General features: G+C 31.4%; 1 protein-coding gene across 3 annotated transcripts; it reads right to left on the bottom strand.

The window, feature by feature from the left end:
- Positions 1-7,991: 7,991 nt before the first annotated feature.
- LOC107622108 (WUSCHEL-related homeobox 5-like) lies at positions 7,992-9,391 on the bottom strand. 3 transcript variants are annotated; one of them, XM_088484725.1, is made up of 2 exons: positions 8,933-9,391; positions 7,992-8,195 (listed from the first exon to the last, which is right to left on the bottom strand). In XM_088484725.1, exons 1-2 carry the CDS (start codon positions 9,380-9,382, stop codon positions 7,992-7,994), a joined length of 654 nt encoding a protein of 217 aa, XP_088340851.1. In that variant the 5' UTR covers positions 9,383-9,391. The 3 variants fall into 3 exon arrangements, with proteins under 3 accessions (XP_088340851.1, XP_016179509.2, XP_016179511.2); XM_016324023.3 differs by having other exon boundaries at positions 7,992-8,209; positions 8,950-9,391; XM_016324025.3 differs by having other exon boundaries at positions 7,992-8,206; positions 8,950-9,391.
- Between the last annotated feature and the right edge of the window lie 17,717 nt (positions 9,392-27,108).

Genomic DNA, 27,108 nt, shown 5'->3' with positions numbered 1-27,108 from the left:
AACCTGAGAGGAAAATAAATTCTGGTCACTAAAGAGGCCTTAGAGGACATTCTCCAGCTCCCAGCCAAGTCCGATAAGCCTGATGGTTATTCAAAGGCTGAGGAGGACATGCGTCAGATGCAGTTTGATTGGGATGCCATGAAGGCACGGATAGCTCTCGACCTAACAGTTCCTTGGGAGATGGGTCAGGACACTACCATGCCTAGAGGGATCAAGAGAGCATACTTAAACGATGAGGCTCGGTTATGGCACCAGATATTGAGTAATTATGTAATGCCGAGTACTCACGAGACGGAGATCCCGGCTGCTATGATCACCCTCTTTTGATGTGTTCTGGAGGGTAAAGACCTTTATCTGCCACGTTTCATTCGGCACTATATGGCCAGGGTCCACGTCTGAGGCACCCTCCCTTTTCCATATCTGGTTACACAGCTTGGCCGTTGAGCTGACGTGCCATGGGAGGATGCCGATGAGAGACCACCAGCGGCGGATTGCAGAAAGATCATTCCGCACAGCCGGAACTTCTTAGCCTTGGGCCACAGACCACCACCATTCACTGCTACTAATGCGACAGCCCCACCGTCTGCTGGACCCTCTTCCTCCACTGCTGCACCACCTACCCCTGCTACCACCGCTGCACCTCCACCTGCCACAGAGCCCGTCTATCATCTGGTGCACCGCTTGTTCCGACGACTTGACCAGATGGAGCGTCACAATAAGCGACGCTATGAGCACCTAAAGCTGATGATACGATCCGGTGACATCCCCTCCGAGCCTGACACACCATCTGAGGCATCTGAGGAGGAGGCGGATGCACCCGAGGCAGAGACCCATCCCCAGAAGGCAGCACCAGCCGCCCCACAGGCAGCGGTCCCACATCAGATTGAGGCTGCGGATCTTGAGATCCCGATCCAGTCAGCACCTCCCCCACAGCAGCCAGACCCTCAGCCCACCACCACCACTGAGACTCCAGCTACCATCCCTCCCAATGATGACACTTCTTCACACCCGGCTTGATTGAGCATCGGGGACGATGCTTCCTTTTAAGTGTGGGGAGGTCGCCATCTCTGGCATTTATTTTGGTGAACCACTACATCTTTTTTTTTCTTTTATTTTGGATATTTTTCTGTATTTTTCTTTTTACTGTTATTTTCTGAGTACTTATACATTGCTTTTATGTATTTTTACTCTATTTTCTGCATTTTGCATCTTTAGTTCATATTTTAGCCATTTAGTTTATTTTAGTTATTTAGTTTAGTTTACAATTCTGATTTATTAGTGGATTAATTAGTATAGTTTACCATTTTTAGCATAAGATAGTATAGTTTAAATTGAAAAATATAAAAAGGAAGTAAGCTAGGAAATTGAACATATCAGATTTAAATCCATAAACCTTGTATATAGCATTACATGATGTAGTTAAGCTGACAACATTTTATCAAGGAGGAACATTAAAACTTTAAAACCTACCCTAAATAAATTTTTTTATTAGAATAATGGAAATTTTTAACTAAACCTGCATACAATATATAAATGATATATGATGCTTGAGTTAGAGAACACACAGCCTGTGAGTCTTGAGCTTAATTGTATGGTTGCATTCAAACCATAATTTCATTTCTGTGTGTTTCATTTCTTTTTATTCTGATGTTCTTTCCTTTGCTTTAATCTATATGTCCAATTATAGAATATAGAATGTAGATACATACCAAGAGAATGATTGAGGCCATCATTTGATTTCAGCTCACTTGCCCCAAATTAGCCTACCTTTTACATCATCCTTGTTAGCCCCCTTGAGCCTTTTAAAACCCCTTTATTCTATTTAGCCAAATTACTAGCCTTAAGCAGAAAAACAAAAGAAAATCCCAAGTGAATCCTTGGTTAGCTTAAGATAGAAAATCATGAATAGAGTTAAATGTGAAAAACCTTTTGGGAACATGGATAATAGAAACAAAAGGTAGAAAAGTTAAAAGGAATAAAATAAAATTTGAGAAGCATGTTCATGAGAAAATCTAGGTGATTCAATTACCATGTGCAAAAAAAAAAAAAAAAAGAGAAAGAGAGTTATTTTTCAGCATTTAAATAAAAGGGGATACAAAAGAAATTCCCCAATGCAAAATAAAAACAATGCACATGGGATAAAAATAAAAAGTGAAACATGAGCATGTAACAATAAGTGGGATAATATGGGAGAATAGATAAAGAAGTTTTATCTTGCTAAATATGTATGATCTTAGTCTAATTAAGGATTCACTTATTAGCTCACTTGACCCTATACATAAATCTTTACCTTTACCTTGGCCCCATTACAACCTCAATTAAAGACCTCATGACTTTTTGGTATGACTATATTCTATAATTGTTGATTGGTTAGATGAAGAACAAAGCTATAGAAAGTAAGAATAAAAAGAAAAATAGAGTGAATAAACCCAATAAACACTGAGTGACTAGAGAGTAAACACAAAATCCAGTGAGGGTTCAATAACTCATCAACATATATCTGTACTTAAATTTACTGATTGTTTTGCAAGTTTGTACAATGTTTTCTTTCCCATCTCATTTGCTAAAATGCTTTATTATTAAGGGTTGGCTATATATATATATACATGACTCCTTGAGAATGTGAATTAACTTGGCTACATGTAAGCTTTATATATGAGTGAATAATTTAGAGTTGCATGATGCATCATTCATTTAGGTAGTTGCATTTAAATTAGGTTGCATTGCATGACATTCCATCACTTTAACCTTAATTATTTACCTTGGATTTAGCATGAGGACATGCTAGTGTTTAAGTGTGAAGAGGTTGATAAACCCATATTTCATGAGTTCTTTTGTGCTTAATTTGAGTGATTTATACAATCCTTCACCTACTTATTCACATTAATTGCATGGTTTTACTTTCCCTTCCTTATTACGTGATGTATGTGAAAAACATGTTTCTTAAGCTTTAAAAATTAATCATTTTAATTACCTTTATTTCCATTCGATGCCGTGATTAGTGTGTTGAGTAGTTTCAGATTTTCTAAGGCATAATGACTTAAAGGATGGAAAAGGAAACATACAAAAATGGAAGGAGAAGGCAAAACGGAGCTTTGAAGGAAACTGGTATTCACGCGATCGCATGGACGACGCGATCGCGTGCCAAGAACGAATCAGCAGCGACGCGGCCGCATGACTGACGCGACCGCGCGCCATAAGCAGAACACATACGACGCGGACGCGTGACTAACGCGACCGCGTGGCAAGGAAAAGCTCCGAATGACGCGACCACGTGACCCACGCGGACGCGTGATAGAGGCCACGTATCAGAATTTATAGAATACGCCCCCAGCGAATTCTGAAGCCTTTTTTGGCCCAGATCCAAGTACAGACAGCATAGACCAGAGGTTATAAAGTGTGGGAATGCATCCATTCAAAAGAGAGCTCGCATATTTTATTTTTCAATGATTTAGATTTAGTTGAGAGGGAGATCTTCTCCTCTCTCTCTCTTAAGATTTAGGATTTTTTCTTGTTTTAAGAGTGACTCTCAATCCAGGTTTTATATTTCTTTGTTTTAAACTTCCCTTTCACTTTATTTATTTATTTCAGTATCTGAGTTGGCTATTTACCTTTATAATTGGATCTATGAATTCTTCCATGTTACAGACTGTTATTTGAATTAATAATATTTGAGGTATTTTCAGTTTATGATTGTTCTCTTTGATTTAAGTTACCATTGCTTCCCATCTAAGGATATTTTTATTCCAGCAATTTTACTTTTTCCCCTTTTGGTCCTGGTTAAGAATTCAGTAACTCAACAGTTATTAAACTCAACACAACTGATAATCGTTATCTTGCTAATTGAGCTGAACTTAAGTAATCCCAACCTTTTCTTAGGAAATAAATAGGATTCAAAGGTCAATTTAATTAGTCCCTTGAATCTCCTTTGCTTTAGTAAAGGTTGACCAAGTGGAATTTAGATTCAACTTTCATTATAATTGAGAGAGATAACTAAGTTGGACCTCTAATTTCTCTTACCTTGCCAAAAGTTTGCTTTACAGTATTTATTTATTTTAATTGCCTTTTTACTTTACTTGTCACTCAAATTACTTGCTTCTCACCTTTTAAACCCCGCTTACAACCTTTATAGCCAATAATAAGAACATACTTCCTCGCAGTTCCTTGAGAAGACGACCCGAGGTTTGAATACTCGGTTAACAATTTTTAAAGGGGTTTGTTACTTGTGACACCCAACACGTTTGTATGAAAGGACTTTTGTTGGTTTAGAAGCTATACTTGCAACAAGGATTTATCAGCAAATTTCTAGACCACGCAAAAGTTCCTCTCATCAGTAAGCCACGTTTTGCTCTTCGAATTTTCAGCTTTGATTTCGAGTTTCATGAGCAAAAATGTTGAGATTTTGGACTCTTTGATGTTATAGGACCCAACTCTCTTGAAGGAGAAGGTTAATCTTATCTCCTTGGACCTTGGGTGTGGTAAGATTCTCAACCCTAGTGTAATTTGTTGTTTTATGATGATTGGGTATTGAGATGTTGTGTATGGGTATGATGATTGTGGCTTAGGTTGTGTATATGTGAATATTGGAGCTTGATTGGTGACTTTGGAAAGCTTGAAAAGGGAGTTTTGTGTGATAAAATCTGTTCTTGGAGGTGTTGAGACCTTGAGAGCTTGAGAAAAAGTGATTTGGAAGTGCTCCGGTTGAGCTTGGGAAATCGGCTAAGGTATGGTCTCAGTTTCTCGTATCTAATATGTAATGTGGTAGGAAATACTTAGGCTAGAGGCCCTAAGATAGGCATTGAATTGATGATGTTGTTGAATGGTTGAGATATATGATGTGATCATATATGTGATTATGAATATTGATGCCTTGATTGTGTGATACATGAGAAACTGCATGTTGTGATATATGCTTGATGAATGATTGAGGTTGAATTGGTGGGTGGTACCATGTTGATGATGAGTATGATGATGATTATGTATAATGATGTTTGATTTGGAAATGGTATTATCGGAAATTGGGATGAGGAAGGATGTGTGATATGATATTGTGTTTGCCCTGTAGCCATTTGATTGAGAAGTGTTAAAATGGTTGGACGGTGATTTTGGGAATTTTGGTAAAGTGTCAATGTGTGAGTTGAGGATGACTTGATGTTGATTTTGGTACATTTTGATTGATTTTGAAAAGGCAAAATTGGCATGTTTTGGTTGATTTTGAAAAGAGTTGAAAATGGTTTGTTTTGAAAATGGCACCTTGTGGTTTTGTATGAAAACATGATTTTCAGGCATGTTTTGACGGGACATAACTTGGACTACGGATCCCCGTTTTGTACCAAACTTGTTTAGAAATAAAATTGGATCCGGGATGTCCACGCCGCTGGAAGAACGGGCGGAAAACGATTTAAAATGAGAAAGTTATGTCCGTCGGAAGATTGGGGGTTGAATCTGTGAATTTTGCAGCTTTTAACTTAGAAAATTTTTAGCAGAATGACCCTCCGCGCGTAGGCGCACTTGGCGCTTTCAAGAAAGCACCATCCACGTGTGCGCGTGGTGTGTGCGGGCGCGTCGATGCGCTGCACCAAATGCCCAGCTATTTTCCCGAGAGTTGTGCCAGAGTTGTGCCAGTTTTGTGCCTGGGGCGCAAGAGCACCCACGCGTACGCGTGGCTGACGCTTACGCGTCGTTTGGCTATTTTTCAATCCGCGCGTCCGTGCGTATGACGCTTGCGCGTCGAAGAGTTTTGTAGCCATCCACGTGTGCGCGTGGAGTGCGCGTACGCGTGGCCCTGTTTTCATCCCAGAGTTGATTTTTGAGTTTTAAAAGCCAAATTTTATACTTCTAAGCCTCCGATCTCACCACTTATGTCTTAAATCATTATGATATGCCTAGCAATGAGACAAAGAGCTAGTGAATGTGGTAACTTGCGAGTGAAGCAAGGGAAAAATGAGTGATTAATGAGGATCAAAGATGATTATGTGAAATGCAGAGGATGGCGGTGGAAGTGCTTGTTATGCCATGGGCCGAAGGGCCGTAATTGTTAATGAATTGGCTGGTTATGGATTTAACCGTGAGGACCTCTATTATTACATGTTATATATGGGAAACTGTTACTATGTTGGGGACCTCTGGTTCTCACCCATGCGGATTTTGTGGTTTTCAGATGCAGGACGTGAGGTTTCTCGTTGAAGCATGCTGGAGACTTCTGGATTAGCGAAGATCCTTTGTTCTCGGGACTCTGTTTTGGTTTATATATTTTGCTTAGATACTTTTATCTCCATTGAATAATACAAACTGTGATGACTCCTCTTATAGGAGATTTTGGAGACTAGGTTCTCTATTTTTGTGTCCCTTTGGGTTTTCTTTGGGGTTTCCTTATTTTATTATATGTATATATTGCCATGCTCGAACCGGTTATTTTCGCATCCGGATTTAAGTTTTGATATTCCTGTTTTTGACACTCTTTTGTATATATATAATCTCGCGTTAACTTATCCCTGTTCGTTACGTTATCAATCGGAGTGTTGCGCTTTCGAGTTACGGTTTTTGTTTACCCTTTTTTCTACAAAGGCTCCTAGTTATAATCAATCATTCATACTACTATACGTACTAAATTTTAATTCTAGAGGTCGTAATACCTTGCCATCTCGGAATTATGACTTAAGCATGAGACTCTGTATGGTAGGGTGTTACAATAATTAAATCAGAAAAAATCACATACTTTCAAAACACATACTCTGACACCACATGTAAACTTAATTTAGCGGAAGCATTAATTAGGGTCTTAAAAGTTGTGATTTTCATACCTAGATTGGTTGCCATAATAAATTTTAGTTATAGTAGAGTTGAGCTTTAAGACTGGTTTCTCTCCCTTTATTTCCTTTCTTGCAAACGTTCATCAAGATGGCAGTTTCTCGATGAGTGAAAACTGTAAAAGACGTCGTATATAGAGGCAGAAAGAGGACCATCTTTATATGTGTTATTACCTTTAAATCTACTGCGTCCATCAAACATTAGCATTAACGAATGAGATTAAGTTATTAATAATTTATAAATAATTACAATTAAGCCACAATAGAAGTTTAAATTATAATAAACTTCCAACAACACACATATTAATATTACTAACAAAATTTAAAAGAAATGAAAATTTTAATATTTCTATTAATAATAACTTAAATATCATATTAGCAAAATCTTGAATAATTAGATACCTTACCATACTTATTTAATGCATTAATTTTTTTTTAAAGCGAAAAAATTAATAAAATAAAAAAATAATTTAATTATCCTTAAATTAAAGTGAGGACTTCCTTAAAGTAATAAAATTTACGTATAATAAAAATTACAAATTTATTAATAACTAATTCATTACTTTACTACGTTACAATTCTCTTCCGTTTAGAGGATCTTTTCCCTATTTAACTATACACATATGTATATGGGTATATGGTTGATTATATTCAAAGATATGAGGAAGACCCGAGGCATGACTCATTAATTTGTTACATATCCTTTTGGCATTCCAAGGTGACATCTCTCATGAGAGGATGCGAATTAGAATCCCCAAGCATTTCATAACATCCAAGTATAAATCAACAGAGTATATATACTCGGAGAAGCAACAAAATTAAAATAAAATAAAAAGGTTGAACTAGGTAATATCATGCATGCAGAGAGGAGAATGTCCAAGAATTTCTAATATGTTAATTTAATTTAGAAGCAACTAATAAGACTTATCACTGATCGCTAGGTAAATATATTAAAAACAATAGTTTGAAGACTAAGATACATATTTTTTGAAATCTGCCATCATACCCCCATCCCATTCCTTTTTTAAAAAAAAAAAAAAGAAAAAATTATGCTAAAACCTATAACATCAAGTAATAATAATACAATAATTTCAATTTATTTAAAAGAACAGTTTTTCCCCCCTAACACCCATCATCATGAATCACCAGCAAAAAGGAGATTCCCAATATTTAATTAATTTATTACATGAAACTTAAGCGAAGGTCTAATGGAGGGTGATCAATTTGTTCCCCCATGGTGTAAGAGAACATCAAATTATTATTATCCCGGCATTGATCATTTGCATGCACCCTACTACTCAGCTTCTCTGATGATTCTGATTCACCAAAGGAGTTCAATGGGAATAGTTGAAGAGTCTCAATCACCTTCTCTGATTCTGAATACAGCTGTGCAAAACCTGCTTAAAGAAACAAATTGAATGAAAAGAAAGTGGACTGTCCATCAAAGATATGCATATATATTAGGCCAACCCTTTAAAAATCCAAATTAAAAATCAAATTAATACTTATAAATTAGATGCCTAAAAAATAAGAGACCAAATTTGATATACAAATAACATTTCTTACAGTTCGTAGTTGTAGCATAAACATTTATTTTTATTCCTAAACTTATTAAATCTTACAACATAAATCCTAAATAAAAAAAACAAAAGAACCAAATATATATACTATTCATCATCTCCAAATAATTCTAAAGCTTTTGTATAAAAAAATGATGAATAATATGTCACTATTATTTTTTCAAATAGTAAAAAAGAAGACTTCATCCTATCCATCATTTTTGGTCCCAAAAAAAAATTGGAAAAAATGTGATAAAAGAAAAAATCAAATAAAATATCTATTCTGCTTGTATATTCAGTATTTTCATTTTCAAAATTATATTGGAAAAATGATATATGACGAGTATTTTTATCTTGCATTTATCCTTTTTCATTTGAATTAATATTAATAATTTTTTAATTTTTAAACTAAAAGTGTTGATTTTTTTAGTATTTTTCAAAAAAATAAAAATAAAAACCATAAAAATACAACAAAAACATTTAACTTTTATTTTCTTGTTTTAATTTTTTTCAAGAATTTTTAAAAATAAAAAATACAAAAACACAAATTAAATCAAAGAGGACATATGTATGATACTTACTTTGTGTCGAAGAATGATTAATATTGATGGTGCTATGATTATCTCCAACTCCACCACCTCCATGATCATGATCAAAAGAAAGCCGCCTTCTTTTCTGTCTCTCCCTAGCCTTATGATTCTGAAACCAATAGAAGACATTCTTGCTTTCAATCTTGCCATAGAAACTGAGCTGATTAGAGATCCTCTGAATCTGATCGGTGCTTGGAGTTCTGAGTCCAGAGCTGAAAAGTTCTGTCAGAACCTTCACTTGTTCGGTTGTTGGGTTCCAACGCCCACACTTTGTTCCACTTCCGCCACTATTATTGTTATTAGCAACACTTCCTCTTCCGTCGCTTATGCAAAAGCCTGACATGCTTTCTTCCATTACTCTCAAATGATGATGATTCTCAATTTGTCTTCTGAAGCAGATAGACAGATCTCGGACCGTCTGCATTATTTATAATCTATTCTGCAAATCAGATTATTACTACTGCCTTTGTCTTTTTCCTATTCTTTTTTCTTTCTAATTATTTTTATTTCTCAATACTAATTTTTGCTCTTTTGAGTTTTGAGCATAAAAAGTAACTCGTTTCAACATTATTTTATGAAATAATTAGAATTTTTTATAAACAATTATTTATTTAAAAGAGCACAACTCAAAAATTAATCTTTTTTTTTTTCAGTGTCAATCAATGTTTATAAAGTATTTATTTTTTTTTAAATTATAAACCCTAAACTTTAAATACTAAATTTTAAATTCTAAATTCTAAACTTTAAATTCAAGTCTAGAAGTTAAAAAAAATTAATGTTAATTAATTAAAAATTAATTTTTTATATTTATTCTATATAAAAAAAAGAAGTTTTCGCCTTGTATATATTAACATTGAGTTGGTGAGTAATACCAATCCGATTTAAAATTATCGTCACTTTTAACTTCCTTAAAAATACTAATAAATGATACATATATATATTCTCGAATTTCTCAATTTTCTTTTTTTTTTTCTGTAATTTACTAAAGGAAAACATGATCTGATAGTGCATAGATATAAGAAATTAATATTGATATCAAGTGAGAAATAAGATATAATATCTGAAATTTTTTATAACTTATTAATTTATTTTTTTTAAATTCATTCATATTATTAATATTATAGAAGTTTGTCACGTGCAACATTTACTTCATATGATTACCCCTTTTATTAGTAATTTTTTTATTGAGTTAATGGGTTAATAGTCAAATTAATCTTGAAAGATCGGACATTTTTTAAATTTATTTTTAAAAGATTTTTTCAATTAAATTAGTCTTTCAAAAATTACGAATTAATCATATTTATTCTTATTAAGTGACTCCATTAATAATTTTCGTCAACAATTAATGATATAAAACGTTAATTGATAGCATACATAATACTTGACATGTCTAATTGGATGTTAACTAAATATATTCATCAAAATCTATTGGTTTAGTCTATTTTTTTCAATTATATAAACTATATTCCCAATATGACTTAATAACTAAATTGATAGAGTTTTATAAGTATATTTGGTCAGCATACAATTAAATATATTAGATATCATGTATGCTATCAGTTAATATTTTACGTCATCAATCATTGACAAAAATTATTAATAGAGTCACTGAAAGACAAATATGATTAATTCGTAATATTTAAAAGACTAATTTAATTGAAAAAAAATTTTAGGGACGAATTTAAAGAATATTTCATCTTTTAAAAAAAATTTAAAAAATATCTTATTTTTTAGAGACTAATTTAACTGTTAACTTTTGAGTTAATAGTAAAATAACATTGAGTAAAACATTTGAAACGACATAAATACCTTAGAGATTACATTAATAGTTACTACAAAGATTTGAACAAAAATAATACCTTATTCTATTAAAATAAAATATTTAAAACTTTTAGTAATACTAATCTTAATTTGTGTTGTTAAAATATATATTAGCTAAATCCTAAATATCAACCTAATAATAATATATATTTATAAATATAATTATAATCACTTTCTGTCGTCTTTGAATTTATTAGGGAATGAGAAATTGAATGTGGTTATTGAGCCTGGTTTTTTGTGCTAATAATAAAGAAATAGAAAAGATAAAGACATGCGTAAAAGCAGCCACTAATCAACGTTTTGGTCTTGGACCAGATAACACGTAAGTTTCACTAATAGTTGTTTAACACTTAAACTATGTATATGTACTATAGATTTCACTATTTCATGCGTAATATGATTAATATTTTATTTCCTCGAGTGCATATGCAAGCCTTAGATACAATACGATGTGTTTTTCAGTAAAGTGTGCGCTTGCTCCTAAAATGAACAGTATTATAGTACATTATTATTACTATTATAATAAAACGGCCTTTTCTTTTTTGTATAGTTATTTTATTTAAAAGTGAGTGCCAATTAAACAATTTTCTTTCTTAGTTAGACCTAAGAATAGTAGGTGACCTAAGTACTTCTCTTCCAAGGGCTTGTTCGTTTATAAAGTGAAATTTCAGCCAAATTTAGACTAAATAGTAAACTAAAAATACTATGCATGCATATATACAAAATCAAACATTAAATTAATTATTATGTATTTATGTATAAATATATATAATTTAATTTATTTTTAATATATATTTTATATTGATAATTAATTTGAGTGTCCACTACTTAGCATCATTGATAATAAATTCAGTATAGATTCACTTGGATTCTCTATAAATTTTTTGTATGAAATTTGACTTATGCATAAAATGTCATTCTAATTTTTACCTTTTACACTTTTACTGACTTAATCATCAGTATCTCTTGCAAGTATTAATTATGCTCCTCATATCTGCAGGAGCTAACCCAACTTATTAGGATCCATTTCTAGTAACCAATTCGTATGTTCAAGTCATAAAATCAACAACTGCTATATATATTATGTTAAATTGCTTACATTTCAAAATTCTTTCAATACCTGTTTTCAATTTCCTATGTTTTATGTTTCATCAACATATATACTTAATCAAATAAATCCATTCCCATCAATACATGTGAGTCAAGCCAAATTTAGTTTTTTTTTAAAAGAAGGGGCTGTCTGTTAAAATCCATAAAGAATGTATGAAAGTTGTTAATTTTTTAATTTAAGTATATGCAGGGAGTGGTATAGGAGAAATGAAAGTCAAAGGTGTCACATTGTTTGGTCTTTTTTGGATTGTTGTGATCACAATAGAGACTGACAAAGATACTGAGTTAGGTTGGTTGACTACTAGGTTTACATTGAAAATATTATTATTATCTTCTTTTTAAGATGTGGGAACATAAACTAAGAGACAAGAAGGCCAAACCCAATTGAGAGATTTTGGAAGGACAACTCATGATCAAGACCAACAACAAATTAAAATGGGGAGCAATAACTCGCCTTTTCTTATGCCATTCTCTCCTGTCTTTGGTACTTGTCCTTAAATAGGACCTCTAATTAAATTCCACCCATTTTTTCTTTTTTCTTTTTTTTTTTTTTAATTTTGTTTATGTTATTACGCTAATTGGCTATGGTATATAGTAATGTTTCAGATCAATTGTGCTCGGGATGAGGGATGGTGAAGATTGAAATGTCCTGAGATTTGAATTGAGTCTTCGAGGATGTATATATAAAACTATAATCCTGAAAGAATATATGTGTAAAATAAAAATGTTATTTGTATATTAAAAGCAACTCTTATATATATATATTTAAATATATATATATATATATATATATATATTTAAATATATGTACAATTTAATTTATTCTAATTTATTTTTAATATATTTTTATATCTTAATATATATTTTATACTAATAATTTATTTTAGTGGCTGATTTAGTATACATTTAGCATAATTGATAAAAAAATATTATATATATACACAAAAAAATTAACCACCCTTATAAAATACATTTTGAAATATAAATTATACATTAAAAATAAATTAAAAAATATATGTATTTATATACAAATACATAATGACTCATTTGATGACTAAAATTTTGTGAGACATAGTATTTTATAAAAATAATATCTATATTATGTATAGATACAAATATTGTTTATAATTAAATTCTTAAAAAATAAATATTTACTAACGACCGATAATATTATTATACGTCAATTTATATTTAAAAAAAATCTGTTTTACTTATTAATACTATTATATGTATATAGAAAATCAGTTATTAAATTATTTATTATATATTTGTATATAAATATATGTGCTATTTAATTCATATTATATATATTTTGTATTGTAATATATATGTATTCAAAATGAATTATTGATTTTTTTTTGTATACATGTAGTATATGTTTATTTCTAATATTTTTTAAAATCTGATTCCTAATTTTTTTTTATCTTCGAGGATGTTCTTTTTCAAAAGAAAAACATTATATCTTTGGCTTGATAAAATTTTTATTTTTCAAAACTAGTTTATAAAAGTTAATTTTTTAAAAGTTGTAGTATCTATGTTTGATAAATTAAATTAAAAATAATTTTTAATAAGTATAAACAACAACAAATATATTTGATAAAATAACTTTTAAAATTTAAAAATATTATTATTCTGACCTGACTGACCTAGGTATAGCTCACCTGTCTTGATCCTTTGTATCGAGCTCCTAGGTCTTTGTTCTTGAGCTTTTATCTCCAGCAAAGATGCACCTCGGTGTGAAAACGAACAACGAAAAAAAAGAGAGAAGTACTTGCAAAAGGCACTGCAATACTTAAGTCAGTTCAGTACATATCTTACCTCTTTAGAATTTTTTGCCTACCTCTTGACGAGTTTTTCTTCTGGTTTTATAGCGATAAATCCGAATTTCGAGATTTATCAGTTACCGTAGAGGTAACGTTTGAAAATTATAACGTTCTGATTTGATCGTCATGGTTTCAATTGCCGATTTATAATGTACATGCCGAATTTTTGATAATCTATTTATAAAGGCCATATTATAGCCTCTAAGTTGAGGTTGGTAAAATTTTAATAAAGTAAATTGAGCTTATTTAAACGACGATTTGTATAGCTCGACTTATACGTTATAGTTGTACAGTCCCAGCTCAATCTTCTTTGTTAAAACTTCGTGGATAAAGTATTTGTTTAGAATTTGAAAAATAAAAAATTTAAAGAAGAAATACAAGAAATGAAGTTGACATAAATGAAGGACTGTTCATTGATTAGACACCGATTTAGTTTCCAATGTCATGCATGCCATTTATTTAAATGAAGGCACTACAACAGAAGCGGGAGTTAGCGGCGACAAATTTGGGGCAATTTAAAAAAATGCCACTATCTGATAATTTTAGGGCAGTTGCTGTAACGGTTTAATTCTCCAGCCACTATATTGTTCGATTTATGGCAGATTGGAACAAACTGCAGAAATTACCATCTATTATATTCTATTATCTATTATATTAGATAAAGAGAAAAAAAAAACCAATCTTCGTTTTCATTTTCCTGGTTACATCTAGGAAAAATTCCCATTCTTCTTCTTCTCTATCTCAGTCGAGAGATAACTAGTACTTACCCGTCTTCGCGAGAGCCACCCGCCCCATCTTCGCAAGAGCCACCCACCCCATCAAGCTTCGCATTGCAGATGCACCAGATATCTCCACTCGATTTGTGTTCTCTCTCTTTATTCGACATCCGTTCTCAACTACTCCGCCTCCTCGTTGAGATTCGCTATTCCTCTCCAACGACGCCGACACTACTACTAGAAATAAAGCTTTTTCGGACGAAAATTTCAAACGTTCATTTCGGACAAATTTGAGATAAATGTTGAACAACTTTTAGTGGAGATATTGGAATCATATATTCTGTCCTAAATTTGTCTAGATTTTGTCCCAAATTTTGGCGCCAAATTTTTTTTGGATGGCGCCAAAATTTTCATACAGATTAGCAACATATTTTAGACAAAAACTATAATTCGTCTGTATTCCATCTGAATATGCGCAATAATTTCAGACGGATTTGGGACGCATTTTGAAAAATGTTAATTTTATCTCAAATTTGTCTATAATTAGTCTTAAATGCTTTTACTATAACTACCCTTCGAAGTAGCTAAAATTTTTTCTCGCAAATTTGGGATGAAGATAACATCATTTGTTAATTCTGTTTGAAAGTGCATCAGTTTTCAAACGAATTTCAAATGTTTATTGAAAAATTCTAACATTTAGTAACAAAATATTGTTTATATTTTAAATTAGTCTAATATTTTTTAATTTATTCTTTTAATTATTTACGTTATAATAATTCAAAATTTAAGACAAAGTGCATCTAAAAGAATCACATATATAAAAACTTAAAAATAAATTATATCAAATCTTTTAAAAAATAATACAAATAATAAATAAAAATAAAAGCGTGGTCGGAAGCTTTTTTAAAAAAACCCCTAATAACCCGCCCCCCAACCCAATAACCCTCAAAAGCTTCGATCGGACTCTCTCACTCTCAAGTCTTAACTCTTACAGTGACTCTCATCAATGGCAACCCTGGAAGAATTCAGATCCCCGCCGTCACCGGCACCGCCCTCGCACAGTTAGGCTCCCTTACCGTCAGCATCATTAGCCTCTTACCGTCTCCTCGTCGTTTACGCCATTAGCCTCTCCTCTGCATCATTGTCTCTATTACGTGCTAGCGTCGTCGTTTCGCCTTATCTTGTTGGTTGCCATTAAGGTTGCGACTATTGTTGGCCATGAACTGGCTCATCAGTGGTTCGGTAATCTTGTTTCAATGGAGTGGTGGACGGATCTATGGCTGAATGAGGGGTTTGCAACATGGTTCGGTAAGTTTCGGATTGTGCAAAATACTGCTTTCAGGCGATTTTTTATTTTCCAGCTAATTTGTCCCATTTGTTACTCTGGTTTAGGATTCCTTTTTCCATTTGTCCCCTTTCTGTTTTCCTTAAGAAGAATGGGAAAAGACTCAAAGCCAAAGGAGTCAGGAAAGGAAAAGGGGAAACAAGAAGCAAGTGGAAGTGATGAGAATGCTTCTAAGGGCAAAGGAAAAGGCGCCAAAAGTGCAGATGGCCTTGGTACCTGCACTTATGTCAAAGGTAGCATAAGATTTGCCACTTCATTGGATTTTTCTATCATTGTTGGTGTATTGACATTAAATACTTTTTATTTGGTGCAGCAAGGCAGATCTTGTGTGAGAAGCAAGGTAAGATCAATGAGGCATACAAGAAGCTGCAGGATGGTTGGCTTGAAAATGGAGATAAGGTCCCACCAGCAGAGTTTTCAAAGGTAATTTTCTTTGAGTTTAATTGCATTTGGTAGGGTTCTTAAGTTAGTGGGTGGTCTATTCATATATGTGCATCATTTGTTCATATTTCTTTTTGAGTTGTTATTGAGTTTTCAGTTCATTGTGGGACAAAGAATCTTATTTTGGCTTGAGTATCATAAGCATGAATATTTTCATTCAGAATTGCTCCAAGGATTGGTGCAGAATTCTTGGAAGGAAGAAATAGAAATCTATTCATTTAGAATAAACTACCCCATATATTGTTGACATTGCAGAGTTTGCTTATCAATTTTCTTTGTTTTCATTTTTTTTCTTTAATTAGTTAACTAATCTCTCTCTCTTTCTCTCCCTCCCTTGGCTATGACCAGGTTAGTTATTTAGCAACTGATAGCTTGTTTCCTGACTGAAAAATATGGTCTCAATTCTTAAATGAATCTACTGAGGGTCTCAGGTTGGATGGGCTTGCGGAATCCCACCCAATTGAGGTATTGTATCATTTAATCTGCCAGCCTTTCTTTAATGTGGCTAAGTTTATCTTACATTGGATTTTTATACACAGACTAATTACATGTAGTGTAATTCTTTGTATTGTTTGTTGTATCAATCTAAAAAGGACTCTTGGGTAATCCTTGGTTAACAACTTTATAGTTTGTCTTACGAGTTTTATATAAATTTTATTTGCAGGTAGAAGTAAATCATGCTGGCGAGATTCATGAAATATTTAGGTTTAAACTTTAATAAGTGAACTCTGACAGCATTCTAGATTCCTCGATCATCTAGAATTGATTTATTAGTTCCTCTTCAATGTTGGTTGTTTTAGTAAATTAATCTTTCAATTGAGCAAAATGAGTGTTAATATTTTTTATGCTAACCCCAATGATCAAACCACTCCTTACATTGTGGATTTTTTTCTCACCAATTGACAAGCCTTATTATATACAAATGATCCATTCTGCTTATTCTTTCCAGAACCTCTAGAAGAAGTGAAATTCAACAGCAGCATGAAACAAGTAGCAGCAATACCATACAATTTAAGATGTCATGGTCGTGTAGTTGGCGAGCGCTATTTGATATATTGATTTCCTTTTTTTTTAATATTCCTTTTCTTGAAAATCAATTATTTTTTGAAGTCAAAGACAAAAGCCTTGTGATCCCCCTTTATCAGAATCTGATGAAGATGTTGAACCCTGTTTACTCGAAGCTGGTAAAGATGAAGAGCCCCCTTTACATAAAGGTGGTAATATTGAAATAAGAGTAAGTCAGCATGATTTTATTCATTTAACTTTTTTCGATTATAGTGTATGGCATTACATTATTATTATTATTATTATTATTATTATTATTATTATTATTATTATTATTATTATTATTATTATTATTATTGTTTAAATTTCCTTGTTCTTACAAATCAACTTCTATGTGACGTCAAATGTCCCTTTTTATATGTGTTTGGTGAAGAGGTTAGCTTTTATTGGGTTTCTTTCCTGCATCCTGGTATTGTAGTTTGGGATAATATTTGATTTCCCTGATGTGGGCACTGAAGTTTAACATTTGATTTGTGACTGTGCTTTGGGTTTAGAGTCAGTTAACCTTCTCTAATTTGGTTGCATTTATTTTGTTTTGTATCATGTGACAGACTCTTGAGCAAATTCGTAACAGAGCAGAACGCCTTAGGATTAAATCAGATATATATTTATATTCAAGTACTGATATTGAGGTAGAAATCTGGATTTCTTCTGATTAGTTTTGCTGTTAGCATTCTTCTTGCTATATTATTTTCTGTTTTATACATGGATTTTTATTGAAGTTATTATCTGGGTCCTATTAAGTGATTATTTAGCCTTAACTTGCGAGAACTGTATGGTGAAGTCTAGATACTTGTATGCTTTTTTATTTAATTTAGTTTTTAGGACATATTGAAGAAAGCTCAGCTTCTTTTCCCTCGTGCTATGGTTGTTGATTCAATACAAACTCTTAATCCTATTAACACTGTTAGTGATTTTCCTTCAACTCTATTAACACTTTTCTTTTTTTATCATTTGCCAATGTCTTTGAATTTAATATTTTATTTTGATTTATGTATTCTCTGGTGGTCAGAGCAAAAGGTTAAGTTGAATGATGCTGAGCATAAGTTAAAAGATCAAGGACGTCAATTAAAGGTTCAACATAAAAGAATTGGTTCTACTAAAAAGACAATTCATTCTTTGTATAAAAAGTTGAATCTCCAACTTCCTTCAACCTTGTCTGATCCTGCAGAAGATGAGCTTGGGACAGGCTCTAGTGATGATGAGGATGATAACATAAGTGATTGATGTCAGGAGTATATGTTTTTTCGATTTAGATTAAGGAATTTTTAGGTGAATTAGTTAGTATATTTTATTTTATTAATGATATTTGACCTTTTTAAAGGCTTTCTTTGTTTTAGTTTAAGTATTTTTTTTCCTTATTTTAGTTTGATTACATTTATGCACATATGTATTTTAATAATAAATATTTTTTTAACTCTTTTATAGTAATTACCTTTTCATAACTTTATTATGTGTTTATAATTTCGATGATGTAATATGAGAAAAATGATTATGATGGTCTTAATATAGAAAGCAGATCGAATACAATTTATTTTTTATGAAAATTATTTGAAATATTATATTAAATTTGTAGAAAATTTATGCGAAAATAATTTTTTGTTTTGTATGAAATTTGTTTCAAATACGTAAATTCTTTTAAATTAAATTTGTCTGAAATTTAATTGAAAAGAAATATTTGATTTGTCTAAAATTTGTTCGAAAAAAATTTGTTATATTTGACTAAATTCATTAGAAATTTGTCTGAAATAAAATATATTTTTTTGTTTGAAATTTGTCTGAAATACATTCTCTTTATGTTGGTTAATCTGTCTAAAATTCGTCTAAAATACATCATAATAGTTAAAAATCTAGCAGATAAATTCCTATTCGAAATCCGTCACAAAATCGTCTGAAAAAAATTTTGGACGAAATTTCAGACAAAATGTAAATTAGCAACAAGGCTTTTTGGGACAAAAAAATTTCGTTCCAATTTTGTTTGAAAGAAAAATTTTGTCTGTAATTTGTTCGAAATTTATTTCAATTTCGTCTCAAAATTTGTCCGAAAAAATCCTATTTCTAGTAGTGCATAATCTCAGGGAAGTTTAAATTTCTTTTATTTTTCTATTTAATTGATTTATCATTTATTACATCTTTGTTTTTTTTTTCTATGTAGTTTAATCTTGGGAGATATTTTTAGTAAACTATTGAGAGGTGCATTTGTTTTCTTGATATTCAGATATGGTTGTAAAATTTAAGTAGATTCTCTGTAAAATTCATGTGTTAGGACTTAGGGTTTTTAATTTGGGGGCCGGTTGTCACCGTCTGTGGCGCAGGTGAACTCGTACCCAACTGTTCGAGTACTTCGTGGAATCACTGGTGGTTGCCATCAAATCTGAATCCAACAGCCCTGTTCGAGGTTTAGCATTACTCTTTCTTTTAGTTGTATTGAAGCTACTGGTTTAAGCTATGTACCTACCTTATTTTAATTTAACTTTTTTGCACAAGACAGCTATAAGAAATGCTTGATTACAAGTAAAGCAAGTTGATTCCTTAGTGCCAAACAGAGTTGGAGTTTTGGTTCCAATTTTAGAGTTGTCTTAAGGGATTATTGAGTAACTTTTTAAATTTGAATTTGCTAGTGTATTTCTTATAGGAAGGGCGTCTTTGGGAATTGGGAAGGGTAATTGTGACTAAAAGGAAACTTTTTTACTAGTATACTTTGTGGCATGATTTATTGTAACTTTGAATCTCTCAATCATTTTTATTGTTGCTTTATGATGTGGAGGCTACTGTAAGTTATGAGATTGGAGTCATTTTCAGGTTTGATTTGTATTTATTTAATTTTCTGTAGCAAATGTAATTTCTTTTCAAGTAGGTGCTTCTCTATGTGGATAAGAAAAAAATAGTAGCTTGTTTTTTCAATGATTGTTATGGTATTTAATTAAACTGATATAATCTGCAATACAACTTTGTACCTTTGACTATTGTATCAACATGTAGATAACCTCTCTACTGAATCTGTTGCTCAGATATTCTGAAAAAAGAAGCCCAAGAAGTAAAACTCAAACTTGTTTACAATTTCATAATTACTAAGGGGCCTATTTTGATCATCCCTTATTTTGATGAACAAGTTCTCATGAAAAAGGATTGGTATAAGAAGTGAGGACCTACAAGATTCATTGGAGTTGTTGATAAAGGGTTGTAGCATGTCCCTCTCATTTCCAAGGCTTATGATTCCAGCAGCAATCTATGTTATTTTGGTTCTGTCCCATCAGTATTTTACCAATAATTTCTTTGATTTTCAGGTAAAATTTGAAACTTATTCTATAAAATATTTGAAGTGCACATTACTAGACAAAACACATTCTCATTTGCATTAATATATATCGTTCATTTCAACCTGTGCCGGTCATATTTGGGATGTTTGTGTACAAGGCTGGAGTTCTAGTTTAAGTTTATAGAGACAATGAAGACTAGCAATTAGCATTTCTAGAAAATGACTTACTCAATTGAATGATATTTTATTTGAAGGAAAATGAAGAGAGCTACAATCAAAGCTATTCACTGCTTAAAGTCCTTCAAATTTTAATGGTTGAGGCCGTTGTTGGCATAGTTAATGTTGGTCAATTGGTTCTAATAATTGCCAGAGGATGCAGCTTTGATATGTCTATTTTTTATTTTGTTCATTCCAATTTAAGATTCCAATCATAGTTCTCTATTAATGAACTGAGTTTGATTGAGTTGCAAAAATAATATATGTAATGTAATATGAATGCAAGCAATAATTAGGGGTGTGACATGGCTTCTACATTATTTTTGGAATGTACACAATTAGCATGTTTATTTGATTCTCGATTTGGTAGTGAATTTGTTTGAAGTTATTTATTATGATGATGAATTATTGATTTGCTGCAGATTGAGCATTAAGATCCAGTTGCATATGATGATGCATTCCATGAATGGTAACCGCCAATGGTGCTCTGCTCTCTGCTCGCCCAGTCTTCATCACTGCCTTTATAAGTAAGTGATATGCATTCAAAATACCTGGAAAATTTTAATGATGTTAAAGTCTAAGATTGATTTGAATATTGATCCATTTGCTTGATCTAAATTTCTATTGACATGTTATAATCTTCTAGATGTTGTTCTTTGTTATTATTAACAAAGTCTCTGTTGCAATGGTGGATCATGTAAATTTGATTAAAGTGTTGTCATAATTTTGTTGAAAATTGACAAAAAGAAGTAAGAATTAGGATGTTAAAATTGATGTTGTAACTAATTGAATGATGTTGTGTTTGATTTATTAGATGATGATGATGCCGAAAATTCTGTTTGTTAGAGTGCAGAATTTGTTGAAAGGCTAAAAGCTAAGTTTCATGATTGAATTAATTGATGTTACATGCTAATGATTACTTGAGATGATGCTGGACTATTTGTTATATATAATGCAGTAAATTGCTGATAATATATGTGAATTGTTTGAGTGATTTTTGGGTGGATTACTATGTTGAGTAATGCAGAAATTGTTGATTTCATACGAGTATGCTTAAATGTGAAAAGTGACCAAAAATGGTGATTTATTAATCCTGAGCGCGTGGGGTTGATTTAATCTTTCTAATAAGTCACAATAGGTAAAAGAAAGTTAGAATGCAAGGTTAAAGTGACTGAAAAGCTAGGAATCAATTTTTGACCTCTCAAAATCCGAGGTTACATGTTGCAGAATTATGCAGTTTCGGGCAGCACTTTGTGAATAAAATTGGGAGTAATCTAGCACTCAAAATGAGTAAAATTATTTTTTTATGAAACCTTGAGATGTCTAGATTGTTTTCCTAAAATTTCGGAGTTTTCCAATGTGTGGTTTGGGAGATATGATTTTTAGAAAATGGTCATTTTCTGCAGAAACAATGCTGTCCGAATTCTGGAACAGCAACTTCAAAACCACATATCTCAATACTCTGAAACTCTTTGGAGGTGAAACTAAAGAGAAATGAAATATTAGGATGTCTAATATTTTATGTCCAAATTTTAGGACAATTCGAGTTTTTTAGAGAAAGTTGTGCCTTCTAGAAGTAGGGCTGTTCACTGCTGTGACGACACCGTTTTCTTAAAACAAAATCATATTTTGAGAGGCATAACTTTTTTTAGAGAAGTGAAAATGCTATGGGAATTAAACTGGGTAAAAGATGGATAAGTCTAGTTCAACCATACCAAAATTTAGGAGAATCTAACCAAATATAGATTTTATATGATTTTTTTAAATTGGTTACTGCTTGCTCTTTTTATGAAGTGTACTAAATCAGTAGCTGATTTTTAAAAAATCATATAAAATTAAATAATAATATATTAGGATTTCTTTTGTCCCATTTTTTATATGTATAATATATTAGGTATATGTATAATATGTTATATCTCTTATATTTGCATATGGTTTAATCTCTTGAAATTTTACCTGGCAACGAACAGGTTGAAATTTTTGGTTGAAGCTTCCAAGAAGACTTTGTCAAAATAAAAATAATAGTGTCATGTCAAGGTACAATACACACTTTCCATTACTCTTTTCATATTATGATTGTGGCAAGCTATTAATTCATGTGTAAATTCACTTTGCTTGTTTTGTTATTTTTGAAGTTGTAATTTGACTTTTCAAGTATAGTTGAATAGGTGATTTTCTTGTAGTGAGAAGATTAATATGTTAATTATTTTTTTCTTGTTGTATTCTTTTCAAATCACAATTATTTTGCTAGCAAATGCCGGTCTCCAAAGTTATGACACGCACTCCTATATTTGTCACTTCTGATACACTCGCCATCAAAGCTCTTCAAAAGATGGTCCAAGGTTAGCCCTTATAGTTTCTTTATCCTTAGTATTGGGCATCAAACAATGGTTTAAAGTTCTAGAGGAAGTTGCTAGAAATTAGAAATGCTACTGATGCCTACCACAATTTCTGTTACTGGATTAGTTGCTAACATTCAAAGCCATATTTAAGTTTCCAAAACTAGGATAATTTTTGTGGTGGTTTTGGCTTTTTGCTATTCCTAGAATGAATTAGTTTCTTACAGACCTTTAGATTCATCATGGTAATCATATATTATCAATTGCAATTAAGTCTCTACCTTTTATGGAACACTTTGAGGTACAACACTCTTATGGCCATTTGATTTTGTCTCATAAGTAAGAACAAACTCAATTAAGTATAAATTTTGTTACTGTTTACTTAGTATGTAATCAATCTTTATGGTTTTGGAATTTGGTTGTTCATTAAGTGTTATGTTTCTGACATGGGAGTACAAAAAATATACACCTTAGGATATGTATGAATGAGAATGACTATCTCGTATCTATTAACATTTGTACTATTATTTGCATCTATATTTTGGTTGCTATTTGACAATAATTGTATATAAGAAAAGGGTTTCATATGTTAACTTTGACAATGACTGTAGACAACTAGATATAATGTATTTGTTATTACTTATTAACATATTCTAGAGTCAGTCAGGTTCCATTTGCTAGTGTAGTCTTGCTTAGTCAAAAGAAGTTGTTTCAGATGTTAGGTTGGTAAGAGTTATGCTTTTTAAATGTGAGCATAGTTGTTTCTTTGTTACATCTTTTAGGAGTCATATCTGAAGTATCTAGTAGGAGCAATAGTAAATAGGTAAGACATGATGATCCATCGTAGTGGCATATCTAAGTCATTGAATTGGATGATAGTTTATTGCATTCAAACTGATAACATTTCATAAAATTTGCATACATGGATTGAAGAATTGATTAACTATTTTTTCTATTTGGCAATTCTTGCTGTCACTTAAACTAATCAATTTACCACCATCGAATATTGACAATAGCAAGGTTAGTATAGAAAAATAATAACACAAACTTGGTAGTATTTTATAACTAAGTATCAAAAGTCATATAGTATTTTGTTTGATTAGACTAAAACATTGTTATTTATTATCCTTATGCAGATTGTTGACTCAATAGTATCGCATGAATGAATTCCGTAGAAGGACAGAGTAAAAAATAGAATTCTAAGATTGGACTTATTTTGATTTGAAGCAAACATTTTTTTTTGAATTTGACTATGTAATTCTTAGCAAGAGATTTACTATGTTAATATTTTTATAAATATATTATTTTGTATTTCTATTAATTTTGTTGTTTTTGCCACAAGTTTAGATTCAATAAATGAAAAATATTAACATTTATAGTATTAAAAAAATTCAAAAAGGGCCAAAAAATTTATCTTTAAAATTAAATAAAAAAATCAGCATTTTTTAGAAGGAAATATATATATATATATATATATATATATATATATATATTTTTTTTTAAATTTGTATTAAAATTAGCGGCGGTTTCATAACCGTCGCAAAGAATCCTAAATTAGAAAACGTAATAACATTGCGGCGGTTCGTAACCGTCGGTAAGAAATGGACTAAATCCTAATATTTGTATATTGCGACGGTTTTAAACCGCCGCTAAATTAGTTACCACAAAATACTGATTTAGCGGTGGTTATACCAGCGGTTGCTGGAAACTGCTACCAAACCCAATCCCGGCGCCCATATCCATGGCGGTCCGGTTAGCCACCGGCCTTTGATTTTGCGGTAGTTTAAAACCGCCGCTAATCAAGAAAAAAATCACCAGTATTCTGCACCTCCCTTGTAGTGAGGGTTGGGATTAAATGGGGGGATCTCAACCAGTTGATAAATTGTGTCAATTAATTTTCATTTGGGAATCACAAGTGTTTTTGTAAAAACAGAATGCTTGAACTCAACAGTTTTAAAGGGCTTTTTTAAAATATGAGTAAAAGATGTTAGTTCATTTCTTTCAATTTGAATTTTTCTTCATCTCTGAGGGTAATGGGCGTAGAGAAACTTACTAACATGCAAACAGAAGATGATGGGTCATATAAGTGAGTATAGAAAGATGTTAAAATCCGTGGTTCCTTGTTCGTTGATGAAAAAAGTGTGAGTGAGATTGACAAACGGAATGAAGATAATTAGAAGGGGCTCTAGTGTTAATGTTGTGTTGCTGTCATGTTCAAGGGCTGAAAGAATTTTTCATCAAAGCAAAGATTTTGAATTTTTCTATATGCATAGTTGTGTTTTATAGGAATTACGTGTGAATCTGTCATTTACAGACTTTGAGTGTTGTGTTTTGTAGCAGTTAAACTAGCTCCTTTACAACTTCATTCTAATGGTTGGGTATTTTTGAGATGCTTTAAAATCTTAATGGAATATCTTGAAATTAAACCTACGTTAAACTTATTTTTCTCCCTATTTCAAGTCAAAAGGGTATAGAAGGGAGTTTGGATAAACTTAAATAGTTCTCCTAGTATGGGTATTTTTAAGTTGTATAAATCCTCTTTAAAAAATTTTAAGAAAATATTTTGAAAGTAAAAAGTGAAAATATTTTGAAAGTAAAAAGTGTATATCTTATCTCTTTAGAACTTTTTGCTTACCTCTTGACGAGTTCTTCTTCTGGTTTTATAGCGGTAAGTCCGAATTTCGAGATTTATCAGTTACCGAATTATAACGTTCTGATTTGATCTATCGTCATGGTTTTAATTGCCAATTTATAACGTACAAATTGAACTTTTGATAACCGATTTATAATGGCCACATCAATTATACTAGATATTAATATAAAAATTAAATTTGAATATTAATTAATGTACGAAGTTATATTAAATATTTTAATTTTAATAATTACAAGCCAATTTTAAATTTTTTTTTCTTAAGTACTTTTAAAAATAAACACCTTAGCTTTTAAAAATGACAAGCATAAGCACATAAATTTTTTATTTACTAAATACAAAATAAAATGTTTATACTTAAAAAAAAAACAAACATCTTTTTAAAAATTTTTACCAAACCAAATTTTAGTTTATACTATAAAAAAAGGCTCTTAAATAAAGTGATTATTCATGAACTCTGGATCTAGATCATTTGCATAGACATAGCCGAAAAACATGCCCAAATATACGATAATGAGATATATACAAATACGTAGATCAATGATAATAAGAAGAAGAAACGGTATCCATCATACATGACCCTAATTCCTTAGTGGTGAGTACTACATAATCCATATATTAATACAGGTTAATAATGGTTTGCTAGTGAAGGAATTAAAGGACAAATAGGACACTTTGTGCATTCAGTTGCTACAATTCCCGAGGATGTTGTTGTAGTAATAACTATTCACGAGTGTCACTTTGTCGGTTCATAATTGGCATTTGGCAACTTGGCACTATTGGGTTTCCCTGCTCTAACTTCTAGGTGTGTGTTTTTGGACTTAAGCTGTTAACCCCAACTCAGTTATTGTATTACAATTACACTTCGGCATATGCACCTATTCAATTCCCTAACCATAAACATAAATAATAAACATGCCTTATCGAGCAGCTAAGGAGCCCTTTCCTCACACCAATTAAGAAGGTAACGTTATACTATTTGCTTAACAACATATGTTATATGTACATGCACATGTTAAGTATACAAAATTAAATTGATTTATATTCAATTTTATCAATAAAGTAGAAATGTAAATCAATTTTACGTAAGATATTCTATTTAATAGTGATGAATAAAGTATAAGTTAACACAGTTCGTTTGTCCCATTTGACATGTGCACGTAACATTTTGTATAGTTGTTTAATAAATAGTTAAGTTGTACATTGTTACTTATTCATTAAGATCATTATTGTATGTGTAAAACTTTTGACGTTAGTAAATAGTTAAGTCAAATAAATTTTATATAGATTACATATTAAATATTAGATTTAATATTCTATTAGTTTTATAATATTATTAAATTTATAATTAGATTCTTATATTAT

The sequence above is a fragment of the Arachis ipaensis genome, chromosome B10 (genome assembly GCF_059453495.1).
Source record: "Arachis ipaensis isolate K30076 ecotype BB chromosome B10, ASM5945349v1, whole genome shotgun sequence".
Classification (NCBI taxonomy): domain Eukaryota; kingdom Viridiplantae; phylum Streptophyta; class Magnoliopsida; order Fabales; family Fabaceae; genus Arachis; species Arachis ipaensis.
The sequence above is the reverse complement of the archived record's forward strand: the minus strand, read 5'-3'. Positions and strand labels throughout refer to the sequence as shown.